This window comes from Kogia breviceps, chromosome 2 (genome assembly GCF_026419965.1).
Source record: "Kogia breviceps isolate mKogBre1 chromosome 2, mKogBre1 haplotype 1, whole genome shotgun sequence".
Classification (NCBI taxonomy): Eukaryota; Metazoa; Chordata; class Mammalia; order Artiodactyla; family Physeteridae; genus Kogia; species Kogia breviceps.
The window spans coordinates 177,668,244-177,682,049 of NC_081311.1; the positions used below are offsets into that span (position 1 = coordinate 177,668,244).

At 41.6% G+C, this 13,806-nt stretch overlaps 1 protein-coding gene across 7 annotated transcripts in view; it reads right to left on the reverse strand.

Annotated features, from left to right (window-relative positions):
• Positions 1-13,126, reverse strand: part of ERBB4 (erb-b2 receptor tyrosine kinase 4) — a 1,132,189-nt gene extending 1,119,063 nt beyond the window's left edge. For 6 of the 7 annotated variants that reach the window (XM_067026811.1, XM_059053753.2, XM_067026812.1 and 3 more), the window contains exon 1: positions 12,301-13,110. In XM_067026811.1, the coding sequence (XP_066882912.1) occupies positions 12,301-12,382 (82 nt within the window). In that variant the 5' untranslated portion in view covers positions 12,383-13,110. Of the gene's footprint in view, positions 1-12,300 lie in introns of all 7 variants that reach the window. The other variant, XM_067026813.1, reaches the window with a different exon arrangement.
• Positions 13,127-13,806: the final 680 nt, after the last annotated feature.

The window sequence follows — 13,806 nt, forward strand, 5'->3', positions numbered from 1 at the left end:
TCTCATTAATAAATCTACTTTCACAGTGCTCATCCTGCCAGTGAGAAATGTGGTACTTAACAGAAATTTATTTTTATACAGCCTATAAATGTTGAGTGAAAGCTGTTAAACTGTGGGAGACAAACTTCATCTGTACCTTTCAAAGTGTGGCTGAGTCAGTTTGTAGGAGTGAAACAGCATGTATCAGATCTAAATTTGCTAAACAAAATTAGCTGCGTGCCATTCTGTTTGTCTTATCTCTTTCTCTGGCTCATGGTGTGCTAATTCTGGCCACAAGCAATATAGTAAGTAGAGAAAAAATAATAAATGTCCTCTTCATCAACAGTTACATAAAATGTTTTGTCTATTTCAATTTATCTCAAAGTTTTTATATTTTCAAATTTCATTCTGCACTTAAAAAAGAAAAGAAAAAGGCCACTAAAGAATTGTATCTGAATACCAATCACTTCAGTTTCCATTAATTCCAAGTACACTTTTAGAGGTTTCGATATATCACCAGGGACAATGGGGCTGCTAAATTTGAAGTTAAAACAACTGGGAAATATTAACTGTTTAGTTGATATTTTTACATAGTAAAAGTGTGACTTGAAATACTAATCCTTTTATTGTTACTTAAATGTGTTAATATATTAGTAGTTAAAATATTACCAAATATCTGAGCTGAGTACTGATTTTAATTTAGATGCATTGTTTCATTCACAGCTAATAATGTGTATTGTAGCTAAAATGGTCACATTTAACATAGTCAGAGGGTAAAAGTCAAAGATAGATTTTTGTTTTTAACTGTGTTAAATAACAAATGATTAAAAATTCAATGAGCTGTATTTCAAGTGGTAGGGCCTTAGTAATATAGCTTTTATATACCAAAAGTGACAAGATTCTTTTAAATCACAACATTATAAACCAACCATTATAAACTACAGAATTGCGTAAGAGACAGCATTACATGACCCATTTAAAAAACATGGCATGGGGCTTCCCTGGTGGCTCAGTGGTTGAGAATCCGCCTGCAGATGCAGGGGACACAGGTTCATGCCCGGGTACGGGAAGATCCCACATGCCACGGAGCGGCTGGGCCCATGAGCCATGGCTGGGCCCGTGAGCCATGGCCACTGAGCCTGTGGGTTGGGAGCATGTGCTCCACAACGGGAGAGGCCACAACAGTGAGAGGCCCGCGTACCACAAAAAATTTTTTAAAATTAAAATTTAAAAAAAATTTAAAAAAATAAAAAACATGGCATCAAGAAAATATATATATACCTGGATGAGGCATGTTCATATTCAGAGTGGAAATATTTTGAAAATTATCTCTACAGAGTACATTATTTCACCCAAAGATATACTGAAGTGCTTTATAGTGTGATTTTACTCTTCATGACAATTTTTTTCTCAAAACAATGCATTCTTCTACATTAATAGTAGACGCTAGCTATGTGCAGTAGGAAAAAAAAATTTAAAAATATATAATGACACCCAAAATTCACACTAAATGAGAAATAATATGACTTCGTAAAATGTATAATTTTCAAACATAGGCAGAAGTACCATAAAGTTTTTTGTAAAAGGCTTCAGCTTCAGAGCCCCTCTCTTCCATTGATGCCTTCCAAGGACCTGTACTTAATTTGTATTTTTATTTCTTTATTGTTTTTAAAGAGGTTCCCCAAACTGCATAAATGCAGGTCCCAACATCTTGGAAATGCCCCTGCTTTGAAGTTTTCTCAAGAAGACAAGGCTTATATGATGATTTCCTTAATACATACAACACACAACACACACACACACACGCACGCACAAAAAGACCTCTGGAGAATAGAAAGGATGAGGAGAAATGCAGAGTAATCCAATGTAGGACTCCTCGAATGATAGATTTATTGGATAAGTTTCTTCAAATGGCTCCAGGGAAAGCATAAAGAGCTGTTGCTCTGAAGGCAGAAGGATTTGGTGCACTGAGCATCCTTTTCTCACACAGTGGGGCAGGGAGAGTAGAGGAGCCACTCCTTTCAGAGGGTCACTAGCTCCTGTGGCTGGAGAAGGCATGAAAGAGGAGGAGCTGCAGACGGCAGAGGCAGCTGGCTCAGAACACGGCAGACATGTAACTGCACCAACACATGCACCAGTCAGGCTTCACCCTTACCTACTGTTGCTTTATATCTCTACATCCTCGTCTACAAAGTAGGAACAATAATCCCCGACTCAAAGTTTCTTCTCAGGGATTCTTAAAGGAAAAACAATCAGGAAAGTTCTAAGAAATTTTTCAGACAGAGGTACTAATGTCTCCATACCCAATTTTCTCATTAATAGATTACTCTGCAGACTGTTAGATAAGTTTTGAAGTTACATTAACTCTTTCAGGACATTATAAATTAAGGTACACTTAGGGCACCACAGTGACCTAGAAAGGTTGACAGTTTCTTGGAATCTGATAACCTGAGAAGGAATGTCTGGAAGAGCATTTTCTCTGGTAGAATCTGACCAGGGAAAATCTATAAATACTATAATCATCTCACCAATTTTCAGAATGCAGAGTGAATCATCTAAAAGAGCAGCTAAGAGAATCCCAGTCACCTCTCAGTACAGTTATGCTGCAAGTATTTCTTTTATAAGATCCTTTTCAAATGGGAGGCATATGTCTAGTTGTCTATTTTAAGATACTGAGAAATCTTAGTATTAACAAAGTTGTGTTATTACATACATCTAGGAATAGAAAATGCCACATTCTGTCTGGAACCCTTTTTTTTAATGAAATACTTACTAGCATTTCTCTGGAGGCAAATTCCTCCCAAGAGTTTGGAAAAATCACTTAATAACATATTTTTTTATATTATGTTTCATTGGTCTCATCTGTCTTTCTTTAAAAGAAAGGGGAAATCTAGCATCTTGAGCTTCTTATATGTCCTCCTCAGTGCCTAACACAGTCCTCAAACACACTGATAGGTCAGTACATGTTTACTGCTTAAACTGATTAAACTTTTAAAATAAGAGATAAGTAAGAAAAGCAAAGTAATGGCCACATAAAAATAGTAGGCTACAAGACAGTTACATGTTTAAGAACTATATTTATATATATTTAACTCACCAAAAATAAAACTAACAAATATACTTGGTACCATATTATGAGCAGACTCTAAAAATGGTAATGAGGACAAATGATATACTCTTGGAAACACTCCATTGAAAGAAATACCCTAGGAAGCTCAAGAAAGCAACTAAGGAAATTCCCAGGGTAAACATGCCTAATATCTATTATTAGTAATTCTATAATTATGTTTTTAGAACAGCTTATTTTGTGCACTTATATGGTTTAATTATAAATAATAACCATCCGTGAATGAGCTTAAAATTGTTTCAGCAAATGTATGTTATTCTTTCATTTAAAAAAATATTTTTTAAAGCGCTTGCCATGTATGTGGCACCTCATTAGTCTCTGCAGGGTTTGATAAAAATGTTTGCTCTTAAAAAGTTAAAACTATAGAATGGCTTAAGATTAAATGCAGATAGGTGGTAGAGATAAGGATTATAGATTAGGGTAGCAAATCAAGGAAGATCTAATGAAGAGGTATGATTTAATATGGAACTGGAAAGATTCAACAGTTTGGACAGGGAGGGCAACCAAGGGAACCATGAAATCCAGGGAAAGGGGTCAGCAAAAGGAAAGACAGCAAGCAAGGCTCTGGAATACTGACTAGGTCAGCCTGGTTCTTAGACAGAATACATCTTAAGAAACTCTTAAGACTGGATCAAAAAGGAAACTGAAGACTATTTTAACAGGCTTTGAACTCTGCAATGGGAATCCATTGAAGGCTTCTGAATAGAAACTAGGATAATAAAAGTATTATATTAGAAATGATCATCTGGCAGTGACAAGAAGGAAGTCTTGGAGGTAAAAGGACATCGGACAAGTGGATGAGTGAAGAGGATCTTGCAGTAGCCTCCTCTGAGTTTTTAATGACTAGATGAGGTCAACAAAAGTCTTATGGAATAGATTTTAATAAGCCATGCAATCACATTTCCTTTGGAGGGAAAAAAGCTTGTTTAACTGCTCTAGTTCTAGACAAAATGATCAGACAACAGGAACTCTTAAAAATGAAAGTGTGTGTCTAAAAGAAATATTATTCTGTTTTATTTTTATTTGGTTTTCATAGGTTCCCATAGGAAAAAAAAATCTCATATTCTCATATCCTCTAAGCCTACAGGGAAGAATAGGAAATAATGACAAAAAAAGTTTTTAGTAAAAGGAGAGTTCACTTAAAGCAAAATGCCATCCATGACTTCAATTAGGCATCCCCTGCTAGTGATGAGGACCCAACTTGAAATAGAGGATTGCATAACTTATTACTCAAGCCATAACCATACGAGACATAGTCATAGAACCTAGAGAATCTGTTGTCATTTTTTCAGTCCTAACCAGCCATGAGATATCCTCAGCACACTACAGAAGACCAGCAGACACATTTTTTGAGAGCAGGTTTACAATCCCCATTTGTATCCTAAAAGCTTAAAACTTGGATGTCCACCTAGACCATGTGCATATGGGACTAGACATATATAAAGGTCAGAAGAGTAGTAAAGATATGATAGGTAAAATTTATTATTTACAAGTCAGATCTTTTTGGAAAATAAAGGAGTGCTTATTGCGCCCTTCATTTTCTTCTCTCTAAACACTTTTAGACAACATCTCAAATGAAATATAGAACATTCATAGAGCCTTGATTCCTATTACTTTAGCTCTCTGGATTGAGAAACTGAGTCTTATATATTCTTATTCGTGTTTAGTATGCTTCAGTAACCCCCACAATATTGGAAATAACGTGATTAACAGTAATGATCCTGAGCTAGCTCTCAAGGGAGAAGTTTAATGATACTGCAGAGGACGTTTCCTCGTGTCTATGTTAATGTTTTACAGAGGGGGGCCCATTTTTATTGCAAATTCCTAACAGGAAGTGACTCTTCCTGCCAAAACAGGTTTGAACCTCCCTTCTGTCACTATACCCCATGAGAATGCTGATCATGTCCCAGAAAGCTCTGGTGCTTTAGAGAAGTCAGGGACAACCAGAGAGAGTTAAGGTTAAATCAACAACATTCAAAGTCACAACGACCAGAGGCAGCATCTTGCAGAAGCCAATTAGAAGGAGGCAAATGCACCACAAAAGTAAATTTATAAAGTCTTAGTACTTAAAGCTTAGCTTATGCACTTGTGCAAAGAATAACTGTGATCCCAGTAGGGCCTGAAGAAAGATGAGGACCCAACAAGATCAGTGGTTAAGATAAAGAACCTTGCACCTAAGGATGGGCCTGGATGAATCTGAAGTATTCCCATGGATTTGCTAGTTAAGGATCCCAAGCAACTAACTGGTTATGAAGAACCCATTGTTTACCCTTTATAATCCATTTTCTTAAAGCATGCATACTACTTGATACAGAATGAAGAAATAACCATTCTCTACTTATTGGTCATCCTCACAAAGTCACAGGTAAAAGAAACTCTTGAAGGCACTATTATAAACAGATACTAGCATCGGCAACCCTTACCTGACTTACAGGGTCAAAATTCTATGTCCAGAATAGGCACTACCAGGTGAATAGATCATCTTACAGAACTACACCTTAACAAAGTTTGCTATATTTCTTTAATCTTAAGGTGTTGTAAGTTATAAATGAAATCAATGATTATTATTAAATATAAATGAAAGATAATGGTTCTATAGTCTTCCCCTTGAAAAGAACTTCGCAGTCTGATAATTAAGCCCATGGCTCCAATCCATTTGTTTTCATTCAATCTTCCAATACTCTTTAAAAATAACCCAACCTTAAACTTTATTTATTCTTTTTTTTAAGTGTCTGCAATTTTTCAAGTACTTCTGTGTATGTTAAAATGATAGGAGTGCTGGGAACTGCCAACTAATTTATATTACCTAACTTCTCTGGGCTTCCAGTTTCCTCAGCTAGAAAATAAAAGGTGTGGACTAGATGAGTGGCTTTTAAATAGTGCTAGATTTCTGTAAAGCCAGCGCAGGAGAGTAGACACCAGAGTGGGAGAAAAGTGGGAGAGTGCCAAAGGCAGGGGGCACAAAGTTGGCTTCCCGAGGAAGCTTTAACAAAAGACTTCTCCTTTCACCCTTTTACCTGTTTTAGATAACAGGGTTATACACATAAATTCACTTGAAAAAAAGAGGTTCCTTTATAAAAATAATTGAAAACCAATGCATTTCTTTTTTCTAAAAAGTCTAAACATTCTTTTTCTGTCTGGCTGAATCATTAAAAACATTCAAGATGTTAACTCTTTAAGTATTACTTTCAGCTATACTGATAGAGATGAGGAAATTGAGACACAAAGCAAGACGTCTAACCTAAGATCACAGAGACAATGATTGTATGACCAGAATCTAATTCTCCTAATTTCTATTCTGCTGCTTTATTCTGTAGCATTCCACAACAGCAGGGCTGCTGCTGCACTACTGATAGCTCAGGCGTGCACCATTCCCATTAAACTCTATGTGGCTGCTGCCCCCTGGAGTTGTGCCAAGCAACAGGCCTGCAAAGCAATCACGTATTTAAAATGAAAATAACTATAAAACAATTACTACCTGTTCAAAAAAGCACTTTAGAATTAGGACCCCAAATACCATATATTTCACCTCTACGTTATAAAAATGAGACAGTTCTCTTCCCTCTTGAAAAATTAGTACAAATAGAAAGAACCAGTTGAAGTGTCAAACATTACAACAAGAAAGTGGCTTTAAAGCTTTGATTAAAGCATTGGAAAATAGGTCAATTTATTTAATAAATATGTCAGAATTATCAACAACCCGGAAAAAGCCCAATAAGACAAAATCTAAAGAGACCATAGAGCAATTCTGAAAAGTAGTATTTTGGGGAAATGGCCTTCAAATACAAATTCTTTAGACTTAATAATTTCTTTATTTCCTTTAGTCAGGTGCTCTTCTGACAGCAATGGTCTGTTAGAAAGCTTACATTATGTTGATTAACATATGTGTTCATGTTTTAAATATATCAATTAACTCATTACTGGGATGTATCTCAATATCACAGAAGACTTGAAAGCCATTTTTCAGAAAACGGCTATACAGTGGAATGCATTACATGCATTTCTCCCTCAGGCATGCAAGCCAAGTCACAAAGACATGGAGTGAGTTCCTCAAGGTATTAAAAAGAAACTGGAGAAACAATGTCCCTACAAATAGAAATCCTGATTTGAACCACCTGGCTATGTCCTGTGTCACACTTAGCCACACAATAGGTAGGCAAAATCTCCTTCAAATTACATAGGAAAGCTACAGTTTCAGGAAACACTGATATAAGATATTTTTTATTTAAAAAAATAAAATAAAATTGAGGAATTATTTGTCATTATAAACTAAATTTCAGTCAGTAGGAATACTAGAAGGCATGAAAAATAAGGTTTTACTTTAACTGTCTAATATTTATATTAATTCAGAAAATGAGTATTAGATAAAGATGCAATTTGGTTCCATATGGTCAAATGCAACATAGTAGAACATTTCTAAAATGATATAACCTGGAGAAAAGTTTATAATTTGATTAAATTCTGCCCTGCAACCATACTCAGTAGATCACTGTCAGAGATAACAGTGGAATATGCTTGACAATTAACTTTTGTAGAACAGCTGTAGTCTTAAACATTCATAAGCTAATTTCAACGTAAATATTAACACCTTGCCCTATAAAGCAGTATCTCTTAAAGGGGTGAAATCAAACAGCAAGTGCCAAGAAGTCTGCAGGTAAGAGAACATCTTTTTTGATCATTTGCTTCATTTATGTTATAGGCACTTACAATTTACACATGGATATCCAACAGCAGCAGGACATTGTAAAATAAAGCAAAAACTTGTTGCTATTTTTAATATAGCTAATTTTTTTAAATAACTGGATTGAAATAATACTAAAAACGATACCACTTTAAAACACTGCCATGTTTAAGACACACTAATTCAATTTATTTTCTAAAATGTGCAGCTTACATAGTCATTAATCTCAAGGTGGTTCTAATCACAAGGCTTCAGAGCATATTTAGATAGAGCACATTTCCTTGCACCCCTAGCATTTTTTAAATGGCAGCACTCTACCTTCCTTCTTTGGTCAAGAGGGGAAAAGAGGGAGAGAGAAAGGGAAAAGGGGACTTTTCTGTTGAAAGATTTGGCTTTGGAGTCAGGGTTTTTGAGCTGTGCTAGTGATCTTGGATCGATGTCTTTTTATTTTCTTTCAGGAATAAATCTGAGCAATGGAATGGCTTGCGATTGTCCAGCCAACCAGCCATATCAGATTTATCAGAAAGAAAGAATGAAAACTGGCTCAGAGGACTCCTGCAGTGCCTGAGTGGCAGGTTGCTGGGAAAGACACACACAAAAAGAATATCCTTAGTGATGATGTGGAAAACATATATTCATATGTGTAAACTCAATAAATAATAAGATGTAAAAAAGAATCTACAGTTATGGAAAAGGTAAATGCATAAGACAGATGATAAATAGAACTTCTATTTAAGAACCAAAGGGATGAAAGCTCATGAATACTAAATATTTGAATCCACTGTAAGGAGAAAATATGATTTTTCCTCAAATGAATGCAAACTCCAAATATCAGCCAATGCAAACTTAGTGTTTTCAGGTTAGAGCAAAAATTACGTAAATCTTCCATGAATGGCATGCCCTGGTAAATATTCTAATGTAATTTCTTAATTAAGACACATATTCAGTGACTAAATGAAAATTATACATATAAAGGAATAAGTACCTTGATTTTCAAAAACATTGACTTTCTATGCATATATGATTAAAAAAATAAAAGTTTGGTTTGAGAGAAAAAAAATCAGAAATCATGACACAACCAGAGTCATTCAATTTTATCATATCAGTCCACATTATACTATAATCAAGTGATCTGCAGTCACAATAATAGGTATAAATTAATTTGGAAGCATTCTGAAGAAAAAAAATTATACCTTAGTCTAAAAAGGCTCCTTTTACATATATAAGAATTTCAAAATTGAAAGAAAAAAAGGGAAAGTGTACCCATGGGTGTGCTTACAGTAAATACATGTAGGGAGATAAGTGATTTTTTAAAAATTATATTGAACATCTTTTCATCATTTAACTAAGTTTTATTAACCTTTTTCTTCTCAAATGTAAGAAGAAAACTAATTTTGGAGATATATCTTAAATACGTAGGAAAAATGTATGTTCTTTTATAGAATGAAGAGCAGGACCTAGTTACTTACAAATAAAAAAATGGGAACTGAACTTGTTCATCACATATCTACTAACGTAAGTACGGGCATCACTTCAGTACTAGTACATTTACATAAATATATTGTATTTCAACACAAAGGTGATACTGATTATTTTTCCATCATACCAGGAAGACAGAAATTTTGGAATTCTTTTTGGTGGTAAAGGCTTTATAACAGCCACATAAAGGGCCTTTGACTATAATAGTTCTAGATAAAATAAATCACTGGAAATGAGACAAAGCCCTTCAGAATTACTATTTTTTAAAAAACTGTCTTCTCTAAAGCTGATTTTTTTTCCAAGCAAAAGAGGGAAAATACAAACAGGTCCTCTTCAGTTACAATTATTTTAATAAATATCTTAGATCTATACAACAGAATCCTGCCCCTCCCATATTTTTATTCTGTTCACAGAGAGCAGTAAATAAGGTGCATTCCTTCTGCTTCTTAAGAAATTAGCATTTCAAAAATATGCCACTTTCCCCTGAACTCCAAGCGTGTCTAATAATGCGAGAAGCAGATTGTCTTCCCTCGTTTCCTTAATTTGTTTCATCTAAAAGCAATTCACTCAACATCTTGTCGCCCTCTGGCAGCTTAGTTTACTTATCCGCACTTAATTTCTCGTTCGGACCAAAACAAACTCCTCCAAACTGCTACTGACTGCTAAGCGCGAGAGGGGAGACATGCAATATGCATTTACTTGGGAACACACAGCCATAGGTACGTAGCCACGAACACACGCAGTGCCTCACTCATACCCCAGAACGTAAGATGGTTTTCTAAAAGCACTACATTAAAACCAGCTGAACTTTCCCTGCCAGGTGCGGCAGGGCGGGGGTGGGGAAGAGGAATAAAAGTCCCGAGGGCATTTGCAGTTTACAGTGGATCACCTTAGCGTGCGTATTGCAATTACACCAGGGATGCACCCGAGAGCTTTTCTTTGTGCGGCCCTTTCATCTAGATCACTTTGTGTTACGAACAAGGGAGGCTCGCCTTTGTGCCCCCAGAATTTCAAGTACAGAGTCAGACACGGAACAACAATGGCACGCTAATCCTCGCGCACTAAATGGGCTCACTTGTGGGCCTGACAATTCACGCGGGGAAGCGAGAAGAGACCAGCGAGGGCGCGAGCCGGTGTCGCCTGAGACGGGGAAGAGGACAGCTGCAGAACTAATTTGGATTACATTCCTTGCAGAAATTCTGAAAAGGGCTTTTCGGCATAGCTCAACCCCGAGCCGCACAGTTAATACCAGATTGCTGCGGACTCGGAGCCGGGTCCCCCAGCGGCTGAGGCTGCACCAGACGGCCCCCAGTAGGTCTCCTTGCAGAAATTCCTCTCGGCTAAGCTTGCGTGTCAGTCGCAAGTGCTTTTGAATGGGTCAATGTGCATAATCAACCCACTGAGGGGAAATATGAAGGGACTCGGAGTGGGGAGGGAGATAAAAAAGAGATGTATCTAAGAGGCCGCTTGGAATCTCAAATCCGTGTTGGTGTAATTCCGGAGGTGGCTGGAGCTCGGGACCTGGTATGCATGAAGAATTTCGGAGTAATTGGGAGGGTGCAAACGTCCAGTACAAACGGCGCACATTGTGCCATTCGAAGGTCATTTTGAGAGGCTCGAGGATTGTAACTTGTTATTTACTAGGCGAGGAGGAGGAGGCGGCGGGGGCGGGGCGGGAAAACTACTGCGCGCTGTTTTCTCGGTGAGGTCAGAAGGACACCCTCCGGGGGCCTGAAGCTCTCCCTCTCGCCACTCCCGTGGGCTTTATCTTCTCTAGCTGCCTCCCACGCTCCCACGACCAGCCCCGGATGGTTCCGGAACTCTCCCCGGCTCTCCAAAAGGCCCCCCTTGGCCGCGTCAGTCACCCGTTTCCCTCAGCCCTTTCCTGTCCCACTTTCATCCCCAGGAAACTCAAGTGTCAGAAACTTTGGGCTCCCTCGCCCTGCAGGTGCCGTCAGTGGCCCTGCGGGCCGCGGCGCGCCGACCTCGCCGCGCTCCCTCTCCCGGGTCAGTGAGCCTCTTGCCGGGCGGGGGCACCGGGGCGTGAGCTCTCCGGCCGACAGTTGCCGCGCACCCAGCGCAGCCGCACCCGCCTCGGGTTCAATCCGCGTGACGGGTCGGCTCGGCAGCCGCGCCCGGCAGTGAACAGAAGTTGGAGGGACTCCGGCCAATAGCAAGTTGAACTACAGGAAGAACTCTTCCTGGAGCCAAACACAGAAACCAACGGGAAGGCCGGGCTCCCAGCTTAAGTATGTCAAGCCTTTTTTTTTTTTTTTTTTTTTTTTTTTTCAAGCAGTCTGGCAGGCAGGCAAGGAAGCGCCCCTCTAGTCAATGGGGGCGAGGGCTGGGCACGCTGGCCGAAGAGGCCTAGCGTTGTGGGCCCCCGGGCCGAGGCGCGTCCTCCCGCCGCGCTCCGGCTCCCAGGCTGGGCTCAAGGCGGGTCTGACCCCGCAAGCTCGGGCTGCCGGGAGCGCAGCGGCCGCGGACAGCACACGCAGGTGCAAAGCCCGCTCTCTCAGAGCCGCTCTCTCCACAGCCCTCCCGCTCACCGGAGCCCAGCTGCCACCGCCCCGGGACCCCCGTCCTTCCCCGGCCCCGGGCGAGGAGCGCTTCTCCGAGGCTTCTTCCCTCGGGGGGGCCGGACCCGGAGAGGAGCGTCGCCTCTAACTCCGGCTTTGGGTCTCCCACGTCCTGCACAACGGGCGCCACCAGAAAGGATCCCGCTTAGGGAGGCTCACAGAAAACGCGCGAGAAAGAAGCGGGTGAGAGAGAGAGAGAAAGAGAAAAGGGGCGCAGAGTGATTTTTCACGATAACTAAACACAGGCACACGCAGAGGGTAAGTTTGGGGACAGAAAGAGAGTTGCACGAAACCCAAGGAAGAGGCGCGGACGGAGTCACCCCGCCACGCCCGGGAGCGAGCGTGTCTCCGGCTAGGCGAAGGGGGCGACGGAGCCACCCGGCGCAGCTCTGCCGGCGGCCGCAGGGTCAACCGCGGGAGCGCGAGAAGGAGCGCGAGAAGGACCGCGGACCCACCTGACTGAGAAGCGCTGGGCTGGACGGTCCCCGCCGCCACGAGAAGGCTCACCCAGACCCACAGTCCTGTCGCCAGCTTCATTTTTCGGAAGTCTCAGATCCCGTGCTGATAATTACATGTCCAAATGGCATATCCCCTTTCGGGCACACGCAGGAGATCCCTCAGCCGGGCGCGCGTGAGGGCGCGAGGGGGACTGGCGCGCTCGGGGCACCGGCTCCGAGCGCGGGCGACCCAGTCCGCGCCCGCGGGGCCGCAGAAGCGGGGGGAGAGGGTGCGCGTGAGGGTGCGCGCGGGTGGGAGTGGGCTGGAGTGTGTGCGCGTGGTGCTCCTGGTCGGGCCGGACAGCTATTTCCCCGTGTGAGCCTCCGCTTTCTCGCTCCCTCCTCACTTTCTCGCCCTCTGTCCCTGGTTGGTCAACAATAAAAAGGAAGGGTTCGGAAAAGGGTTTCCAAAAAAAGTTAATTGCAAACAGGCGGTAGCTTTCCGGCCTCTCCCCCCAGCCGGACTCTATTCGGCTCCCTTTTCAGTTTCCTCGCACCTCCAGTCCAAATTGGGAGGAAAGGGAGGGGTGGCGGGGAGAAGCTTCTTGCTTCACGCGATCCCGTCCTTTTTTCCTGTCAGCTTTCCTCACACTTGTCCGGCGGCTGCGGTAATTAAAGCTCCGAGCGTCATTTCCAACCCTCCGCCGTCTCCAGCTGCAGCCCCACAGAGAAATTAATAAGACTCGGTCCGGGAGTGGGGAGGGGGAGAAAAAGAAAAAAAAAAGGTTGGTGGGGGGTGAGTAAAACAACCCTCCACGCAACCAGGCTGGCTCGGCTCAGCCGCACAAACCCCGCCCCCAATCTGACCCAACTAGCCACGCCTTCTCCCCCAAAGGGAAATCTTATTGGTTCAGCCACTCACCAAAATCTTGGGCTTCGGGAGTTGGGAAAACACCTGTCCGGGAGTAGGAGCCTGGTGGTGGGGCGGGGGAAGCTGGATTTAATAGGCTCACCCGAGGCCACGGACTGAACCAGAGGCCCCCGGACAGCTGGCCCGCAGAGTGCGCAGACGTGCTTACAGAAAAGATTTTTTTTCTTTCTTAGACAAGAAAGTCACCACGGTGCTCATCCACAGACAGGACTTGCCCCAGAAATAGAAGAAAACACTGCTTCAGTCATAAAACCTACCCCACCCTTCCTACTTCCTCATGCTTCACACTCAGAAAGTAGTGTGAGGGGAATCTAAGCACCCGTCTTTCCCCAACTATACAGTCTCTCCCACCCTTCCCACCCTCCCAAACTGACCAAACTAAAATTCCACGTTTGTAGAGCTGCATCCTTAGATTTTTAGACTTTCATCTTTTCCTTGGACTCTAGAACAACGTGGTTTGGGGTTCATTCCCATTAAGCCGATTCTAGTCCAAAGCTACCAATTTGGTTCTAAAAGCTAGAAATGGTCCCAGGCCTGAGCTGTTCAGGCTGAAATAACTTAAGAAGGCAATGTCAGGACATAACCAACCTCAA